Raw genomic sequence first — 21,720 nt, forward strand, 5'->3', positions numbered from 1 at the left:
GCAGGAGTAGTATACTTTTCACCCTCTTTTTCACCAGCTTTTCACCCTCTGCAGCAAGCAGCAGCTTCCATACATGATAGATGGGTCTTAGAAAGAGAAGGAGTCACAGTGTTTGGTGGGTGTTAAAGCACAGGCATAGTCATGCTTTGGCAGGAACTCTGCCATGCACTTCTCCCATAGGAATATTGAGGAGAAGGAGTGATTTCCTGCTCATACAAATAATACACTGGTTGGCTTTGGGCAGGGAGTGAATCTTTGGGGAGGCTTTTATAGAGTGGCACTGTTCGTGTGTACAGGGCTCTAAATGTAGCATGACCAACCCCAGTGATGCAAACTTCCTGGAGGAGGGGGAAAGACTTTAAAAGTGGTTGTATGTGCTCATCAAGGTGGATGGAAAAGTGCTTAGTCTGACAGCTATATACATTCAAGTTTTCTTTAGGATGACTTTAATTTTTCTGTCTGCACCATGAAGAGGAAAATGCAATAGATAGTCTGGCCCTAGTTTGTGCCTAGCTTTTCCTGAGCTCTTGTGTTTTCCTTGTGATTCTGAATGGGTTTTCTGCATATTTGTTGACAGTTTTTAACTGCCCAGCTTTCTTTGGTAGCATTTCCTGTGGAATGAGTTCGGTCTGACTTTTCCAGAGCCCAGGCAGTTTCCTCTCCCTGTTTTGGGGTTGAGACTTATTTGAAGCCAGGCTCATGGGATTCTCCCTCAACACAGTTAAACATTCTGTAACTAGTATGTGTGAGCTGATTTTTCTTCTGATTAACCCTAAATTCCTAGACATTCGTAGTTGTTTAAATATCCCACTGAGCATTTACAAGGTGAGATTGTGAACCATAATGACTCAGACAGTTTCCAGCATGGTCAACTGTATCCTGGCTTGCCCTGTTCCTCTGCTTTTCAGAGTTGGATAGTGTTGTCTTATGAGCATAAAGTGTTGCACAGGATTAAACAAAACAGTCTTCCACTTCCCCATCTCTCTAGAAATATGCTTTTGAATCAAACTTGGAGTTCTAAGGAGATTATTGGAAGTTTCAGCATGAAGGATAGTTTTTGAGAGAACAAAAGAAAGAGTAGACTGAAGTGATTTGTGGATGTTATCTCAGCCTTCACTCATGATATCATTGGTGAAGGGTACAAAGAACAGAACTGATTTGTACCCTGTGCTGAAGTCTCTGGTTGCTCTTTTTTGGTAAGTTCATAATGAAGAAATTAAATTGGATGGCAATCAGTAAAAGGGCCTGTCATGTTCCTGTCATGTCAAATCTTCATGTTTGTCCTTTGCTTACCATGGGTTTTAAAACCCCAGTGACTAAATGAATACTGAGTTCTCTCTGCTTACCTTGGTGATGCTGTTCTCCATTGTCCAAGGCATAAGTGGGATATTCAACCTTTACATGCAGGTGAAAAAGTTAATTCTTATTAGAAGGGAGTGGCCTACTACTTTTTACCTCAAATCAGTCATGTTCTGTGGCTTTTCTACCATCTTTCTGTCTAAGGGGCAAAATATAACAATGAAAAAGTCAAATTATGAGGAGGGCAAGGTTGTAGCTATACTACAAGCTGGGCCTAGTCTTGATCATATAAAATTTATTCTCCTGTGCTTACATATATACAACAGAGGATTTCCTCTGGTCTTATTCTCTGATATGCCCTGTATTTTGTCTCTTGATTCACTTCGAGTTAGTAAGTCATGTCAAAACTAGTTTGTAAGTATCTGTTTTTATTATTAAAGTAAAAGTGTTTTAAAAGGGGGAGATGTAATTGTTAGAAATGTATTGTGGGAAATCCTTTGCATTGCAGATACTTATGTCTGTGATAAAAAACCATTTTTTATATCATATCAGATTATAATGAAAATCAACTTGATATTATTCTTTTAAGATCTTTTCTTTTTTGTTTGAATGGACAGTGATTTTAATTTAAATTATCCATCAGGGTAAAGAAGAGTAACCTAAACTGAACATCCTGTCAAAGGATTTATCAGGCAAAAATAGTTGTTTGTGCTAGATATGCCTTTCAAACTGCCCCAGGAAAGAGTTTGCATTTCCAGAAGAATGTTGTCTTTGACTTTGTAGTGTAAGCTTTTGCCAGTCCTTAGGAGCTATTACAGGGAATTCCTACAGAATCCTACAGAGTGGCTTGGCACAGGCTTAGCCTGGCTGGATTGTGAAGAAACTTATATTTATCTGAATGTTACCTGTTGGGACACAGCTGAAGTTCCTTTGAATCTTTGATAAGACTGTGTCTGTGCTGAGTCCCACACTGTTTGCTCCTCAGGTGTGCCTCACAAGCACACTTGGAAATACCTTTTCTCAAATACCTTGGCAAAGGTAAAGTCTGCAGTCTGAGGCATCTTTGCAGACGTCAAAACTTACTGCTGTGCTGGAATGCACCTGTTTTGGGAAGGATCTCCTTAGTTTGTAGGGATTGGAAGGCAAAACTGCCCGGATCAGGGGGACTGTGCGTGGTTTGGGATGATGGAGCCCTGGCACCATGCGTATGGAGGTTGTCTCAGTCTGAGCAGAGGCAGCTCTGTCTCTGTTGCAGCAGGCTGATAAAGTCAGAAGAATGGTTGATAACTGGTAATAACCTGCAACACAGCTTTCTGTGCAGCTTTGTGCTTTTTAGTGACAGTAACAGGTACCAGTGCATTCGCTGTTCCCTCTTTAGTTTTAAATGGTGAAAATCCCCAAATATTTTAAGGCCCTATGAATTAAGGCACTTCATTTGATTCATGTGCCCATTTTGCAAAAGCTAAACTGCAAAAATTGCCCAAGTTTTCCATTAAGCTGTAATGTTATGTCTTTTGATACAATTAAATTCTATTTTTTCATTTCTTGTGAGTATATGTTCTTGAATCGATTTCCAAGACTAGATCTTTTCTTGCTCTACTGCTTTAAATTATTTTGCTAATCCTTAGTCAAGGAGGTAAGGAGATGTTTTGTTGTTTGGGGATTTTTTTCTGTAATGTGTCATCTAGATTTCTCAGTTGTGCCACTCACTGCACTTGATGCATGCCTGTGATGGGGAGAATTACTTATTTTTCTTGAGTTGCCAGGGGACCCTTTCTAATTTAGCCAGAGCAATCTGAGAAAAGAAAAGGATGCTGACACTGTCATAGCTATTTTTAATGCAATGGTTATGTGGTGATCTTCCCAAGGACAGATTGCTTTTGTGTCTAACTTTTTTTTGTCTCATTTACTAGAAATTTCTAAAGTATTGCCATGATAAATAGCCAGCAATTTGTCTGAAGAACCATATTAATAATAAAATTTGCATTCTTAGCCATTCTGTGGTCTGGAAGTCCCCAAAAGAGCTTAATGGCTATTGCTTGGCCAGTTGCCTTTACACCATGGGCTCCAGAGTATCTGAGCTATTATTAGCCTTCTCAACAAGAAAAATCAAAGCTGTCCACTGCCTACAGAGGGGGAATTTAGGGAGGATTGACTGGGTAGACATGAAAGAGATCCTCTTTTTGGGGTTAGCTGTGCTGGTGACACACAGCTGAGTAATTTAGGTTCGGACTGTGTGAAATGCTGAATTCTCTACCTCCTTTTCCCACTGCTATGCAGAACCTTTCCCTTTTGTCAGGGAAGTGTGTTAATCCTTTTTTCTTAGTTAACCAGCCCACCAGCCAGACCTGCTGCATTTAAAAGAGCTCACCTGTTGTTTGGGTGCTGGTGGGCAGCAAGGCAGGACCTGCCTGAGCCCTGTGTACTCTGCTGCCTCCGGGAGAGGGGTGTGCTGTAAAATACTGTCATTGGCACTTTTAGCCCAGCTACTGTGGTCAGCACAACTCTGCTGGCAGCAGGAGCCCTCTCAGCTGAGAAGGATGAACAGGGGCTTGGGAGCCAATTTTGCTGACAGCTGTTACATTTTACAGAAGTTTAATTGACCTTGCACTGTGTGTACCTGATGGGACAAACAGGAGAGATGCAGTGAGAAAAGTTCCAAGTAGTGCGTTGACTTTGAGATTGCTTAATCTGATTCACTGAAGATTGAGGCCAGTTTTTAACAGCAAAACTGAGAATAATAAGGAAGTCTTAGAATTTTTTTTATCTGCCCCTCTTCTCCCTCCCTCCCAAAGAAAAATGGCAATTAAGAAAAGTCTCAAGATGTGCCCAACACACTTGGCATTTTAATTGGCACCAAATGTGTTTCAATCTACTGAATTTAGCAGTGGGAGAACTCTAAATATTTTGCCCCAGATTAATGAACACAAATCAGTAAAATTTAAGCAACCAGTAAATAAAAATACCAGTTACAAATCAGCCTGAAATTAATCCATCTTAGCACACCCAAACTGGACTTTGCCCACCTCCAGAATAATGACAAGCACATAATTTCCTGTAACATATCTGATACTAAAAAGAGCTCATAACAAATACAAAACCTGTATCCACAGTGTACTGAATTTCTGGTTAAAAATTAGGGGACAGAGGCTTTATTTAAAATCCGGTTTCAGATATGAGACAGTTTTAGAACAGGCAGAGAAGGATGGAAATCAGAAAGGGGAAGGGTAGGGGGAGCATAATAAATTTTGTACAAACTTTGTTCTCATGTAATTCTAGTTTAGTACTGATACACAGCCCTGATGAAAGCATAAGGGAAAAAACCAGGGATTTCTGACCCAGAATATGTCCGATTGCAGGCGGATACATCAAATAAAAGTTGAGGGGTTCTCCCTTGTGGGCATGTAAAACAGGTTCCCTTCAAATTTTGTCACAGAGAATAATTCATTGGTGAGAATTGAACTTGTCCTGTACTGGCCTCTGTCACTGGGAGCCTTTTGGGCTCCAATCAAGCCTGATCTTGCTTAGTGCCAGAACAAAAAAAAACCCCAAACCAAAAAAACACCTAACAGAAATTATTCTCTCACTTATCTTTGGATGTGTATGCAAAACAAGATATTTCTATTCCAAGTTTTCTTTTTAATTGCTTGTTGAATTTTCCTACATTATGAAGAGTTCTAAGAACCTTGCCTAAGAACCTTCCTCTCTTAAAAAGCTCCTTTTGTTTTTTTTATATTCCTGTCTTGTAACAGGCTTCCCATGGCTGGCATAATTTCTGTGAGCTGCATTTTTCCTTTTTTCAGTCGTGGGCTGACTTGAGCCACAAGCTGCATTTCCCAAAGAATTTTAAGATTATTTTCAGTCATAACTTTTTGTTTAGTTTGGGGCATTTGAAAGTGTCCTGCCAAGAAGAGTTTCCCTTTTTTCAGCCAGCCTTGGTTCTTACAGGAATTAATTATTTGTCATTGTCATTATAATTCCTATGTTAATTTCAGAGTAGAAAAGTGGCATGTGAAGGTCAGAAGTCTCAGAAACGGTGAATCAGCCTAGGAAATGCAAATTTGTATGTACCAGCTATTTTGTATGAACAAAATTGCATTCACATCAAAGCACATGTCATTTCATCCTACATCATTAAGGTCTTGTTTGCCTTTAAAAATACAATAGTAAATAATGAAAAAATATTAATTCATTGTGAATATATTAGTTAATAAAGGTGATTATTAAAGGGAACCTGTTAAATTATCTAAATATCTCTGTACTTTTTATGTGAATGTGTATGCAGATGTGTATGTATTAATACAAGTATTTACATGTGTGTAATTAGTACACATATTGATGTCCTTAGACTACATGTATATGTTAGTACTAAATTTGAAAGAAGTTAGAAACCAATGCACTGGATGATTTTAAACAGTGATTGATATAAATGAAGAAGTCTGTGTGTGTGTGCATGTGTGAAGCAGAAATGGCTTTTTCCATTTTTGCATGATTCAAAATAAGAACAAATATAAATACTTCACGACTGGGAAGCCTGTTAGTATGTGCCATGCTGCTGATGTAATACCAAAGCAAAACATGTGGAGAGTTGTGGAATTCCCATTTCTTTTTCTGTGTTGAGAGCATTTTGTGACTGTTCTGATGCCTTGGATGACCTTGTGGCTGTGCAAATGGTGTAAGTCTCAGGAAAGCAGAGGCAGAGAATTGCTGTGCTCAACAGCATCACCCTGCAAGCAGTGTGTCCTGTCAGCGCCTGCCTGCCCGCTCCTTTGCACCTCAAGCCAGATGAAAGTCAACTTTGTATTAATCTGTTAGGTTCTGCATTTCCACCAGCTTATTATTAAGGAAGGATTTGTGAATTCTCCTGTTCTGGCAGAGAGAGGTCTCCTGGGAAGCTCAACACCTCAAAGTAGGGCAAACAGTGCTGGTCTGTTACAGACATGCTTGTGATCTCTGAGCTTCTGCATAGATTTGCATCAAGTTATGATTTATTTTGTGAGTAACCCCACTGACATCAAGGTAACTATTTGCAGAGAAAGGTACACAGTTTAATGTGAGCATGGTTGGCAGAGTCTGGCCTGTGGTACTTTGATGCCTGCAACAAAATGCTGCTGTCATCACAGGGGCTGACATGGTGTCACAAACAATTACAGCTTGAGATGAGCTGCTGTCCTGACTGGGACATGAGTGATTGTTTCTGCAATAGATAGAAAGTTCTTCAGTTGTATGAAATAAAGATACTGCAGAAACATGCTCAGATTTGAACTGATGTTTGTTGAGTCTGAGTCTGTGCCCTTTCCTGTCACTTCTTGCTGAGAGCAGAGGACGTTGTACCATGAAGTGCTGTCCAAAACTTAAATGAGCAGTGAACAGGTGGTACATTGTCAGGCTATTTCAGATCATGGAAACCATTTGTCCAGTTTTAGATTGCTATTGCTAGCAGCATGTCTTTCAGTTGTGAGAATGAGAAGAGGTTATTTAAGACTTACACAACTCCTGTTTGCCTTTCAGAGCATGCCAAGTGGGATTTCAGAAGGAATGCTTGCAGATCACAGACAGCTTCCCCTGAATCTATTTGATGCAATTCTCATTTATTTTCAATGTGAAACACTGGAAAGAGCTCACACAGCAGTTCAGTTCAGTGAAACATGCACAAATTCATTTTGGAGTGGGTGTTTGGGGTTCCAGCACAGTGAGCAAGAGGGATGAAGAGGCAATTCCGATTTCTTTGATGTACTTCATTTATATCATCTCTCCACAGCCTGCTTCAATGCAGTTGTGTCCAAGACCCTGGGGGTGTGGAGCTGGTGTGTGTCAAAGTTGGTCGCTCTTTCAGTATCTCTGGAGTCAGGGCAAGTGAGACAGAAGTCAGTGATGGCTCCCTTAAATACAGAAGCTGCTCTACCAAGATACAGCGCAATAAATTTGCCAGGGAAAGGGTGATCCACAGGAAAACAAGGCCGTGGTCATGGCCAGTGGTAACACTGAATTGCCAAGACACCTTTTCAACTTTCTGGAGTATTCTGAATGATGTGATTTTTCAGCTTCTTCTAACAAAGTGTTATATCTGTGATTTCAAAGTGGCTGGGGGACATAAGTGCACAGTTACTTTGGAGAGGAATACGCAGGAAATGGTACAGGAGCACTTGGACATCCTCAAGAGAAATATATTTGCTCTGGAATGTAAGGAAAAGCTTTGTCCAACAAACTTTGAGCTTTCTTTGTTGCCCTGTTCACCTCCTGCCATGTGTTGGGCTGTACAGGACTAGACACATCATTTCTGCCTGGGCTCTGGCACTGGTGTGGCCGCAGTCCATTCAGCTCTGATTGAGGCTGTGCCTGCAAGGAGAATGAAACAGACAGGTCAGCTGAGCTGTAATGTTCACTTGCTGCACACATTCCTGCATTTGCTCTAGAGCTGGAAAGCGAGGGCTTTTCTTGGTGAATTCCTATTTTAAGATTTCAGAATGACTTCATTCTATATTGAGATACAAACAAGTGTTGTCATTTCTTCCATGGCATTTATTTTGGTTTTAATTAAGTTCATTAACATATTTATCTACCCTCTTCACTTGGGAGTCTCTTAGTCTCTTACTGAACAGAAAACAAATTCTCTTCTCAGTTGCTGCTCTCTTTCTAAAGCTCTTGTGGTTTGCCAAGAATCTAGTCTATATCAAGTAAGATTTCATGGCAAGTGACATCCAACCTGCTAAAACATTCGCTGATTTTCTTTACTATCTTTCAACTGCCTTAACTTTCTTGAACTCCTAACAGCTGTCAGACCCCAACTTTAGGGTGTGGACTGTTACACAGGCTTTTCAAGGTGGGAAAAAGGAGTGAAGGTTATGAGATGGTATCTTTCTAGGAATAAGTATGTACCCATTTTGTTACCCATTCTGTCACATTAGGATTTTTAAAGCCACTGCCTTATTGCCATATAATATGTAATGCTACTTTTGTGGATTAATAGAGATTCTTCCGTCCCCTCTTTCATGCCTTTACTTACCTTTTGCTTAAATTCTTTTGCATGCTTTTCACATATCCTTTCACTTACCTTTTTTTCAGTAGATAGCTATTTCAACATGGAATTTGTAAATACCAGCTGTAACTGATTCTCTCTCTCTCATGTTCTCTGGCCATCAGTTTACTCTGTTCACAACTAGTGATGCATACGTACAGTTATATCATTTATACTTTAGGTGATGCTTAAGAAATCCTTCTATTCCTCTCTTTTCAAAATAAATAACTTAATCTTGAAGCTGTGAATTTACAGCTTTGGAATACAGGATATTGCAATAATGACTGCATACCTGTTGGGCAGATATATTCCAATTACAGAAGTTGAATTAATTCAGTTTGATGGATGAAAACACTTCTGGCAATAATCAGGGAAGTAACTCAGTCTCCAGTAGAAAAGTCTGTGTTTGAATACATCTAAAGCACTATTATAGCACTGTTAGAGGGAGCTGTTGCTGTGCATTTATTTTTTCCCCAAAGTCTCTCTGTAGATAAAAGAGATGAAGAAGAGAATGGGTAGAGACACCTGAATTTAATTAGTTGTCTTTTAAAACATAAGAGTGTGTTAGTCTTGTGGACATTCTGCTCAAACTTTGAGAGTGGTGCCTTTGTCTAATTATTGCTGAAGTAAGAGACACAATTAAAATGTACTTGCAGGAAGTGTGCACATTTTTTATACAGTAGAACATTATACCAGTCTTGTAATTTTTCCTCTTTAATGTGTGTCAGTAAGGCATTTGGGAGCTTGGAATGTGGATTTCATGCATCTTTGTATGTGTTTGCTTGGATTTTTTTCCCTTCATCTACAAGACTTGTTTTAATAGGAGGAAATAACTTTATTTTGAAAGAAGTATCAGCAAACTTAGCAAGAAGAATATATTTGTTACAGCTGTATTTATTGCCAATCATGAGATCGTATTCTAGTGACAACCTTTCAGCTAGAGATTTTATGCCTGTTTTTGAATGCAGAGATGGGTAGATGGATTTGAAAAACAGTAACTAGAACTCTTCTTTGTTTTTTATTAGATCCTTCAGATGATGAAGCTATTGAAAAAGCGAGTGAAAACAGAACAGCAACATGTGAAGATTCAGATTCCAAACCTGCTGTGAAAAAGAAAAGAAAGCAGGTTTGTAAATTAAGTAATTGTTTAGCAAAACAGTGGTAATGAATAGGGAAACATAATGTCCTTTTTTTTTTTCAGTAAAGGGACAGTTTTCTTCACTCTCTCTGATCTGTTTAGCTTTTTGGGGTTTTTTAAAATTATGTTGCCTTATTTGGAAGTGATCCATTTCAGCAATAGCTTCACACTCGTTTTGTGTGAGTTGAGGTTGCCAGGCCTGTCCTACAAAGTGATGTCCAGTGGTACAAACCTGAATGGTGCTACTGAGTATCCTCCCCTGCAATTTTTTCCCTTTCCCTGCACACACAAGTCTGGAAAGCTATATTTACTTGTTATACAGATTATCTACCCAAGCATGTCCCCAGTTCAGGGTCCAAGTGAAAAAGAATTTAGGTCTTCATGGATTGATGTTTTCTTACCCTTGCACTGCTAAAACCTTAATTTAATGCCAAGAGGATCTGTGTTGTTCAGCATTACGTGGAGTATGCCAAGGAACATCAGCATCACCCCAGTTTGAGGGAAAAAGTCATCTGGAGGTTGGCTGATTTTATGAAGCTTCTTGTTTGAAGGTAAATTTGTTCTGCCTTCCTCATACTGCCCAGGAGAATTGACTGAGTGGCTGTTGGAGAGCTAAAATTACATTGGAAGCTATCTCTGCTTGAGGTTATGGATATCAATTTTGACCCCTAGGTCAATAGTAAATTCACTCTGTAATGCCTAGGCAACTGCCCAAGTGAAAGCCATTTGCAGGGATGTTCTTTTTTTGTAACAGAGAAGTGTAAACAACATGGGAGCAATTACTATACTTTTGGGTGTCTTTCCAAAGAGACCAAAGGTGAAGTGATCCAAATATCTGAATGAGATCAATGTTTTGATTAGGAAAGAGAACCAAGCAATACAGGAGAAAGCTGTATTGCCTTTGTACATGCTCTGCCAGGGGGTCAGATGCTGAGGAGTGAGAATTCTTATGGAGCCACCTTTTATCACCATTTTCACTTAGGCATTTAGAAGTAGATTAAGACACTTAGTTTGGAAGGGTTGCTTGACCCTTTTTAAGAGAGCCTTAGAAAGGATAGCCAACACAAGTTACTTACCAAGGTAGCCTGGCATTGCTCAGCTGTAGCAGAACACCTGCCACTGCTCTTTCTGTCATATAAAGAATATCAGCCTGCATGTTGGAATCAGGTAATTTGATGTTTAGATGTGAAACTGCAAGAGGGAAAAGCTTTATGGGAGCTCAAAGTCATGGATGGGTTATTGCCCATCTTGTAGACATACCAAGTCAGAGTTATTTATGGAAAGCTGGTGGTTTTGTAGTTCTGGTGCAAATAACAAAACCCATTTTCCTCATGTTGCCTTATTCAGAGGCTGGAAGTTGTTCTGCAATGGACTTGGCACCTCAAAGCCTGTCACGAGACAATCCAACAGAGTTATGAGCATCCATGTTCCCTGTCTGCAGGCTGTCCTCAGGCTTACAGTGAAATGAGTGATCTCTCTCCAGTCTGAGTGATGCAGTGATGTGTTTACTTTGTCACAAACCCCAAAAGTCAGAGTATGTGGCTGACCTGGAATGTAAACTTTCACACACATGCAAGACTGTTTTCACTCTACATTTGAATTTCCCATCACTTTGGCAACATGAAAAGAAAAAAAGCATGTTAGAAATATAATACAGGAAATATTTTATGCTCTGTGTATGATTAACAAACAAGGAATTTATGACATTTTAGTTCATAAATCACTGGTCTCGGCACAAATTTCCTGTTTTCTGCATTTTAAGAATTTCCATGTAAAAATAGCATAAAAACACAGAGCACGAGGGAGCCGTGTCAAAAAACAGTGGTTGTCTGCTTTGTGTCTTGCATAAGAAAAGCATGCAAATGACCTTTTCTTAAGGGTGGCATGCAAAGAGCTATTGCATGAGTAGGTAGGCAACTAATGCTTGGATAAGGGTCAGAAGTTCAGGATAGATCAGATGCTGAAATATTTTAGACTACAGATCATCAAAGACATGTAAGTTTACAGCCATTCACCACCAAAAAATTTCTCTTTTTATGTCACAATTTTTAATGTCTGAATAACATGGATTTACTATTGCTGGGCTAATCATTTAGGCATGATATATATATGCCTAAATATATTTATATGCAGTGTAAAGGAGGCAATTTTTACACTTAACATGCTTCTCTCTAAGGAAGCAAGGCTTTGACTACAAGCCTGCTTGTGTGCTTGTGTTGCCTGCTGTTTCTGTGGCTGTTGAAAGAAAGGGTTACAAACTACCTTCAAAAAAGAAGCCATGGCATTTGGTGGTACTTTTAAATATTTGAATGAAGGCTTAACAGTGAGAAGTTTTTTTCTTTCAGAGAAATTTTTTCAGCTGTGTGGCACATTTCATTCTTTGCTCATACAGATATGAGTTGGGAGTGTTTGCAGAGTTATGTAAAGCAGTTCATGTTGTATAAGAAGGGAGAAGTGGGCCCAAAGCGGATGAGTGACATTTTTCAGTATGCTGAAAGCACCACTGGGATAGGGAACCATCATGCTCTGCTGGAGGACAGAGTTTCAGGTTGGCCCTTCTCTGACTTTTTAATTGCTTGTAGGTAGCCCTTGACTGAAGCAATGCAAAGGCTTGTTCTGTACATAAAATATGATGTTGAACATAAAATTTATGATTTAAACACCTGGCTAATGGCCTTTAAGTATGTACAGACAGCTGGGATGTGTAAGAGTAGAGCAGAGGGTAGCTCTGTTTCAGTCTCAATGTCTGGGAATGCTAATGGTAGGGATAGGAATGAAGAAACGTATGGTGGTGTTTTAAAAACACTTGATCAGAGTCAGGACAGAGATTTTTAAAATAGCAACAAACCAAAAATAAAGCAACAAAAACTTATATTAACTCTGGAACAATTTTGTTAATTAAAGTGAGTCTCCACTTGCAGTCATTCCCTTCATTTCTAGTGAAGATAATCTTTGTTTATAGCTGAGAAAATCACAGGGACAGATTTCTGTTGTTGAGGCAAGATATAATCCCTATCACAACTTCTCATGGGTTTCGATGCAGGCTGCATTACATTCCAGCTGTAGAGCTCTAGCAAGTCCCCAGCCAAACCTTCTCTGGTAATTCCTAAATTTCATTTCAATCCTCAACCAGTTTCAGTGCCACTGCTATACAATACTTCCACCTTGGCAAGGGCAGTGGCTGAGGCTGCATCACGGCACAGAAAGTAAGAGGTCATTTATTTGTGTTGAGCATGGTGGTTAGCTGTTTTAATAGCTAATTTAGTAAGGGGAGTGGGGAGGAAAAGAGAAATGAAGGCGTAACATAAACAATTAAACCTTAAAAAATGCTTCTGATAAAGCTGTGAGAGTGGGCTTGGAAGGGCAGGAGTGTGCTGGGTAGGGTCATTTAGCACCAGCTGCCATAAGTGTCCTTCTGTTAAGGTGGGGCAGTGCAAGGAGGGCTCAGAAAGGCCCAGATGCTCTGAACTCCCCTTAGCTTTCCTTCGTCCCTCTTGGCCTGACTGAAGCTGCCTTCCCAAAGCAACAAAGGAACAGCTTCTCTGACTTTCAGCTAGGCTCCCTTTCCTGCTGATACTTTTCCTTCAGGCTTTCCCCAGGGAGAAGTGCTGGATTTGCTGTTCCTGAGCTTTTTAATGCTCCGTGTGATGAGTCTTCTCCACATTTTCTCACAAGAGCAGAGTTTTGCAGCCACATGCATCATAGTGGTGTGGAGCATTTTCCTGCAGCTCAGCCTATTTTCCCATTGCTCTTCAGCAAGTCACTTACTAAGTTCCAAAGCCTGTCTGTGTAGATAAATGTACACTTCCATTAGGTAGAAGGCCCTAAGAAGCAACAGAAAAGAGAATTGCTACACTCAAAACAAGAGAAGTCTGTGCCTTGCTTCCTCTGTTTTGGACAATTTTAGGTGGCTACAGTCACATCCTAGCCCTGGATTATGTGAACAGGGACTCTGGTAGAAATGGACCAATTCAGCCTCTTCACTCAGGCACAAAAGAGGGTTAATGATAGCACCATGTATTTTTCTTGTGTGTATTTGACCCTGCCTGCTATGAAAAGTCAAAGCAAGAATGGGGCAGGACAAATTTGAAACATGTTTTCCTAAATTTTGTATTATTAGTGTAGAAGGAACTTCAGAGCCTGATTGTTTCTAATTAATCGTGCCCAGTTCCATGTTATTTTTACTGTCTGGATGCCCACCTTAGACCCAGTTATTTTAGAACACCACTGGCAAAGTTTAGAAAAATTATCATTCACAGTAGCAGAGATTAAAAATATAAATTTAGTGGCAGATTTTGTTCATATTTTCCCCTGATTTTTTTAATGTATCAAAATGTGCTTTTCACCATTTTATGGAATTATGACTACACCCTGAATGCTTCAGTTTTCTCTTCTTCTATTCCCTCTCTTGGTTGCAACAGCAATCTCAATTCCAAAATTACTTTATATACATATAACTGTTAGGATTTGATTTCTTCTACGGGTGGGGAAGTTCATATTTAATTGTTTTTTTCCTAGCCCAGCATTATCGTTTCTGTATCTGCTCATACCTCCTTTGCCTTCCTTTGGTGACTTTTCTTTCTTAACTCTTTTTTTTTCAATGTGTTTTGCAGCCTACAGAGTGTTTTTTAAGTCAGCCCAAAGAAAAGCAAGAGAGCACTGTGAAGGCAAAGAGGAGGAAGAAGGTATGAGTGTCCCAGAGTGTGTTTGGGGTCTGGCCAGTGGGTTTATATGCTGCTGCAAGATGCAGAATGGGGACAACCCCGTGGTAATGAGAAGTAATGTGGTCAAAATATTGCAGCCTCTTTTAGAGAAGAAGAGAAAATCCTAGTTTTTAAACCTTACTCGAGATACCTATTCCCAACCTGACCTGTGGCACTGTCTGTGTTCCACTCAAGGGTTGTTGTGGAAACCCAGGGCACCAGGAATATTTCTCTGTCTGCTCTGGGGTGCCCTGATCCCCAGGGGAGCACTGACTTTGACCCTCATTCATGGAGAACATTTCCTAGACTTCAAGGTAGACTGGAACCCACAAAAGTGTGAAATAGATTATAGAGAGTAGTGTAGGTGTATCACTTGGTGAGAAATTAAGGTTTTGGGATTTTTAGTATGTTGTGGATGGAAGCAAGATGGAAGGCACAGGGTCTCATCCTGGATTTCTGCTTCATGCTTCTTCTTCCTTCTTCTTCTTGGGTTTGGGTGGCATTTTGTAATTGGGCAGAAAAGTCCACACTGCGGGCTTCCAGGGATCAGTTACTGGGTTAAAAGGGAAAACAATCTAGGTGTCAGTTCTTAATTGGATAGTTTAGTCTTAAAAGACCTTGTAACAAGAGATTGTGAGCCATTTTGTGCCTTCTAATGAAAAGCTGCCAAACTCAGTAGTGAGACTGTTTTACTGATAAGAAATAATGAACACTTGAGTCTGAACATGAACCACCGTCTCTAGTGCCCTCAATCCAGACCCAGAGAAACCAACACCCGGTTCTGTATGTCTACATACAGGTTGTGTATGTCTACACCCCACTTGCAAGTGTTGCCCACCAGGAAAGGGTGACTGTATGGAAGAAAGGTGGAACTTCAGTTGCTGCAGAATCTGCCCCATTCCCACAGTGTGGTCAGGCTGCAGCTGCTGTTCCATCTTTTGAGCCAAGGACTGTCCTTGTTCACTCTTCTCCTCTCTGCATAAGTGTATAAATAAATACTCTGTATTGTCCCTCTGGCCGTGCTCCATCCTCACCCACAACAACAAACACACCCTGCAGTCTAAATGGAGATTATCTGGCACCAGGCAAGTTAATTGTCTTTCTGTAGGGGGACAGACTGGAAATAGTTGGCACCCTCACAAGGCTGAGGGGTGGCCTTTTTATGTTATGTTAGCCCTCTTAATCATCCAGGGAATGGGAAGAGGGAAGAGTGGGATTTTGCTTTCAATGTGGCTCTGGCAGAGTAAGTGCAGCGCTCACTCAACTGGAGCCAGAGTGAAGGTATGCCATGGCAGAGGCTGGCAAACCCACATAGCAAGAAACCCCATTCTCAGGCAAACAGCAGCTGCTTACTTACACCTTTGCTTTCAGTGGGCCACTAAGCTGACATACACAGCCTGTCAAAAAATCCCATTAGGAAACATTTATTATGTTGATCTCTGGCTTCTAAACAAAGTGCTGTCTCCAAAAGTAAGGAAAAGGGGGGAAAGCCCTTTTGTTTTTAAGCATCTGGAATGAATTGGAAGAAAAAGAATCAAAACTTCCTGCATGAGGAACATTTCCCCACAGCACTCCTTGAAGGAAGAGAGTTTGCTCACGTGTCCTTGCTCTTGCTCTTAAAGAATTTCTCGTTGTATCAGGCTTCTCCCCTCCAGAGGGCAATAATTTTTCTGAAGGAACCAAGTGGTACAATGAATGATGTAACAGTCCTGTGAATTACACTGAATTACCAAGTGAAATGAGCCTGATAGATCTGTCTTGCTGTCTGCTACATCAGAGGTTCCCCAATGTGGGTCATTTCAGAGGCAGCTTGTGAGGCAGGGCTGGGGAAAAGCATCTGGGGTTGTTGGGAAGAACAATGGAGAGGTTTGGTTGTGGATCTCACAGAGAGTCTGGCTGTGCTCCCATGGCCTCTGGTCATGCTTTGGGATGACACTTGTTCCATGGCAGGAAAATACAACAGTGGTAAGTGAAGGGCAATCCTGGGAAGGAATGCTGCAGATCAAAGCACTGCAGAAACCTGCAGAGCAACCAGAGGTCCTTTACAAAGTCTTTCAGGGACTGCAGGGGGCTTTGCACCGGGCCAAAGCTAGACTGAGAGGAAGGCAGAAACACTTCATCTCCATGTCTCCCACTGTCAAAGTTCAGCTGGGCTCTTGCAAATCCGCAGGCGGCTTTTAGCAGGGGTGAAACAGGCAATGCCAAAGTGGCAATGGCTGGGAGAGGCAGCGCTTGCCTTGCCTTTGCTGTTCTGGCAGCCCCCAGATGGCTCTTCCCTGTTCAGCATTCTGCCCCTCATGTTGCTGTTATTGGAGTATTTGGGCTGTATTGGGCAAGAGGGACAGACAGAGTGATGGGGAATGGAAGAGAGGAGGGAGGGTGCTGAGATGGAGTGAGGGAAAGAATGGAAGAAGGTCTGTCACTGACATTAAAATTCCAGCCATACTTCTGTTCAAAATTTTCATTGATCTTTGCTGTCCTGAACCTCAGCCTACCAAACTGAAGGTACCTACCAAAGCTGCCAAAAATTCTTCCAGATCCACCTCATCTCTGTGAAATCTCGCTTTGCCTCAAAAGTACAGACCCTTTTGCTCCATCCTGACCACACCCTTCTGCTCCTTTTCACTTCTAGACTTATGCTACTATGTGTCCCCTTGATGATGAGTTCAGTTCAGCTTGCACAGCTGAGAAACCTTGAGCCGTCCTTTCAAAATCTAAACGCATCTCAGCAAGAACTAGAGAGGCATCACATTCTTGTCATTCTCTCCAGACTGCCTCTATCCTTGCAAATTTGATTTTCTAAAATACTTATCATTTGCTTTTTTTAAATGCTGGCAGATCAGTCAATGGGAACCTTGGGCTATTCTACCCACATGTTCCATTTAATTATGGCAAAAAATACAGCAATTCTTTCACTTCAGTGAGAATTCAGACCTGTTCCTTAGTAACATTCCTAAGGTGCAAAACACTATCATTATGAACTCATGTTCAGTCTCTAAAAATTATTAGATTTTTAAAAAATTACAGTTTAAAAAAAAAATTACATAGAACAAAGCAGCTGTGAGTTCCTGCTGCTTGACCTGTGGTTCTGTTGTTTTAACTAATTTTCATCACTCTGGCATGGTATTCTGTGCATATAGCTAACCATCTTCCCTTCCAAATATAGATAGATAGTTACCCTGTTTAAATCAAAATATAACCTCATAATATATTATCATTTGATTCCTGTTGTTATGCCTTAAGAATAATAAACTAAAACAAATTAGGGGGGAAAAAGCCTGAATTTTCAATCTGATACCAAAGTGTAGCAATAGCAAAATTCAAAAAACAGCTTTCGGTTATGTTTTTGTTAGAGCAGCATTTCAGGTGAGTGCACAAGATTTTTAATGTTCAGGCTCACAGACCATCTTGTCCAAGTATCTCAGCTTGCATCTGAAGTCTGCATTCCCTCTAAAGACAAAGGGAATCTTTTCCCATTGTAAGGTGTTTTTCCAATTTAGCCATAATTAAACTGATGTAACTGTATAAAGATACGAAGGAACATTTATGTACAGTGTTGTTAGCTAGCCAAAGAGCTGTATAGAAATACCATATTAATCCATTTTACTTGGTTTTTTAGAAGAAGATTTCTGATGTTCTTCAAAAATCTGCTCCAAAACCTGGTGTCCCTGCAGATCTACAAAATCTGCTTAGTCAACATTTTGGTGAAAACCGTTCTGTGATTGAAATAGAGGAATTAAAGCTGTCAGGTAACTTATCCTGTATTTAATATACAAATAATGGTTTTTTCATGATACTATTGACTTCTTTTCCTGCAGAGGAAAGAAGATTTTTGGGACATAATTGAGTTGTACTTTTTAATGAAAATAATTGAGCTGTACTTTTTAATGAAAATATTTTCTTATATTTCTTTTTTACTTTATATTAATTTGCTGTTTAAGTTGAAATGTTAGTTTCTTTGGGATAAATGTGAGGTTTCTTGGAGGAATGGAAATTAAAAATTGTTTAAATATCTCTTTTTATTATAAAATATTAATTTCTGGAGCTTACTTTTCTGATAATAATTTTATGATTCCTAGTAGTAGCTCCCAAGATGCTCTGAGAGATGTATTTTGTTCCTGGGATTATCTGAGTCAATGCATAATAAGGGGCTGACAGAAATAGACAGAGAAATAATGAGGCATCATTCTCATATGGATATGAGATTTTGAATGCAGTGGTTTTTCAAGGAGTGGCATGAATTGAGGTGATAATTTTGGTTCATGTGTGAAGTAACCAAATTTTAGCCATGGGGACCCTTTTTGTTCCCTGTATCCCGCCTCCAGTTAAAAGCCAGACAGAAGAGGCAAAAAGCAGGACAGAGGCATGGCTTCTGTCAGTTGGAGGTTGCCTTGGAGATGATGGCAACCTTGAACTTCTCTGCCTTTCCTGTGCAGACAGACCCTGTCCATTGTTTGTTGGTAGGGCTCATGAAGAGCAGCAGCCTGGTAACCAACCTGCACTCACCTTCGGGACTTCTTGAACTGTCAGTGACCTATGCCCAATGCAGAAACCTTCCAATCCAGCAGTGCTTTGGCATTATTAATGCATAAGCCTCTCTCTCTAGGTAAATGTGCTCTTCCTTAATCCCTATGATTCTAGGTGGACCCTTCTTTATTTCTGTGGGGCAGTCTCAGCTTTATTACTGGATCAAGAAAACCTGGGAAAATCCCATATAGATTTCTTTGAAAAGCTTGTGCTAAGTATTTTTTTGGTATACAAGATTTTTAGGAAATAATAAATTGTTTTTGTTTCTTTCTTATTACAAGTGCCCTTTGGGCTGCTGAAGTGACCCATTTCCATATGTGTTGGATGGCTATATTTTTTCCTTAATTTTTTTGCTGGGAGTTGAAGGCCTAGAGGGCCAAGGAGTTTATGAACTCGTACAGCTGTCAAGTCATTCACGTCAAAGCACTGAGTAAATAACAAGCAGCTACTTTGGAGTGGTGTGTCCCTGTTCACTGGCAAAGTGCAGAAGGTCAGGGTTGGTCAGAAAGTCAGCATGGTCTCTTGCTGCAGTCTGGAGCTGTGTGGTTTTTTCCCCCCTTTCAGAAACTTCTATTTAAAACTGTTGCAAATACTGCAGTGTTGCTGCACTGTTGGTGAGGAGTCAGTGACTGAAGCTGTGTCCTTCAGAAAGGACCTCTTGAACTGTCAGTCATTACTGAGGCCATGTATTCAGAAGATCAACCCCTACCCATCCCCACCAGCATCAAGTGCATCTTTTAAACATGATTTTTAAAGTACATCAGCTGCTGATGCTTCAGTTGTACTTATTCATTTCCTTTGAAGCTCAAGTTCCAGTAAATGTCAGTCTCAGGATTTAATAGAAATGAGTGAAAAATAAAAGTCTTAAGCAAGACAGAATTTCAGCCAGGCATTGGCTACAAAGCAGGTTTGTCGCATTGTCTGTTCTGATGAAGACCTTGGATTGATGCTCTCAGCATTAGCACAGTGCACCATCCATGTGAATATGAATAATGTCTTTGAAGAAACCTTCTTAATTTAGAAAATGTATTAGCAAACATCCATGAACACCCTAGGGGCTGTGCTTCATGCAAAATGGTGACAAATGTGTAAGTCTTTAAGGACAGAAGAATTGTTAATGCTCAATTGTTAATTGTTAAAAGCATGTTGTTCCATCAGGCAAAGGGCCCTTAACAACAGTGGCAACTTTTCAGACCATGGAATTTTAATCACCTTTTTAAGAACTTTGATTTTCTGTGTAGGCATGAGAAAGGACCTTCCAAAGAACCTATTAGGATCTTCATTGCCATTATATGAAATTAAATGGCATGTCTGCCACAGAGTGCTTTTAAAAGACTTCCTTGTTTACACAGTGACCAGAGAAAAGGAAGTCAGCAGGAAATGGAGGAAGAGAAAGGCACTGAAAATTCTGTGAAGGTGTTGCTGTTAGGGTTGATATAGTTAGGTGGGTTGCCACAATATAAAAGATCAGAAGGTGAACAAAGTTACTGACAAGTAAATTATTGGTAGATTCTTGCATTTACACAGTATGAATCATTTGGGGGATGTACAAACATATTTCATCGCAGGTACATTGGAGGAACGGTCTAGGGGTGTAAGGCTTTTGGCTGAGGCTTTGATTCATTGTGGCCAAGACATATGAAAACTTTCTTTAAAGCGCGTGATCACACCTGTACAGCAGCCCAATTTTCAAGGTTTCAGGCTGGGAGAAAAAAAAAAGAAATTGCAGTTCAGAGATGTTACCTCCATTGATTTAATGTTTCTTCTACATTAATTTTTGTTTCAGAAATGGTAATTTATTGATGATGGATTTATGAAGGTGGGATTTCATCAACATAACTAGGGGTTTTGCAGCAAACATATGTTCTCCCTTTGCTGTTAAAATACACCAACAAAAATATTTTTTCCTTTGTTTTCAGATTCCTGCTTTTTGCCAGCCAATGATCTTACCCACAGTTTTTCTTCATACCTGAAGGAAAGTGAGTTTAAATGTTGGTCTGGATGAAAGTTGTATGAAAAATATTATTAAGACAATATTACTGCATTTTTCTATGTAGCTCCAAATATTGTTTATTATGAAATATTAATTCCTTTGAGGCTTTTAATTTTTTTTTTTTTTAATGACAGGTCTTGTTTTTCTGGCTCTTATTTAGTTTATCACTATTTTTTGTATCAAAAATGATCTAGGCTTTCTTATAATTGCTAGGGATTATTTGTCAGTAATTTATTGTGGCTTCATGAGTAGGTGTATGTATTATCTTAGAATGAAAGTCCTGCAGCTGTCTGCTGGCAGGAACCAGGTGAATTTCTTTTCTCTTGTATATTTATATAGAATGTCGGGTCTAGTAAATGTTTCTTTGGAGATTATTTTCTCTGATACAAATTGCCATATGTGGCAAATGAAGACAATAGCCTCATCACCTTAAAAACTGTTGATTGTTAATGCTTATCTAGTTTTTTCATTTATGTGATATTTTTGTATTTTATTTATTTTGGGCATTCCATTTTCCAGTTTCTCAGCCATGACTAAATGCAAAAGTGATGCCAAAGTTCCAGACCTCAGAGGAGTCAGCATGTGTGTTCTTGCTGCTGGCTGCCATTCATCATGTACTCTAGTAATTTAAAACTGTGGCATGTAGTACTTTGTGTGGGTACAAGGGCTTTTCCATTGCAGTCTGTCCTAAGTGGGCGAAGCTCCGGAGAAGCCACAAGGAGAAGAAGTCGCTGGTGATGCTGGTTCTCTGCAGCTCTGCCCTTCGCTCCTTGGAACTCATCAAGTATGTCAACAGCAAAGGCTGTGTTGAGGTTGGCAGTCGGTCAGGAGTTTTGTCTTGGAAGCACAGGCAAAAAGGCAAAACTGGGACACTGTCCTCTGCTAGCCAGCAAATTCACTGACTCAAACTGATGCAATATCCCTGCCTTCTTTAAACTCTGGGAGCGTGGTGTTGGGTTTTGGACTCAATTAATGCTCAGTACTTCAGTTACCTGGGAGGTGTTACTTTTGTTAAAAACCAAAAGTGTAACCAATTTAAGGG

The 21,720-nt window shown here is 40.0% G+C and overlaps 1 protein-coding gene across 2 annotated transcripts in view; it reads left to right on the forward strand.

Annotated features, from left to right (window-relative positions):
- Window positions 1-21,720, forward strand: part of CMSS1 (cms1 ribosomal small subunit homolog) — a 221,600-nt gene that overhangs the window by 191,398 nt on the left and 8,482 nt on the right. Inside the window, exons 2-6 of one of the 2 annotated variants that reach the window (XM_084226557.1) lie at window positions 9,343-9,443; window positions 14,069-14,140; window positions 17,778-17,907; window positions 20,605-20,664; window positions 21,360-21,462. In XM_084226557.1, the coding sequence (XP_084082683.1) occupies window positions 9,343-9,443; window positions 14,069-14,140; window positions 17,778-17,907; window positions 20,605-20,664; window positions 21,360-21,462 (466 nt within the window). The remainder of the gene's footprint in view (window positions 1-9,342; window positions 9,444-14,068; window positions 14,141-17,777; window positions 17,908-20,604; window positions 20,665-21,359; window positions 21,463-21,720) is intronic. The other variant, XM_084226558.1, reaches the window with a different exon arrangement.

The sequence above is a fragment of the Fringilla coelebs genome (genome assembly GCF_963513975.1).
Source record: "Fringilla coelebs genome assembly, chromosome: 2".
Lineage (NCBI taxonomy): Eukaryota > Metazoa > Chordata > Aves > Passeriformes > Fringillidae > Fringilla > Fringilla coelebs.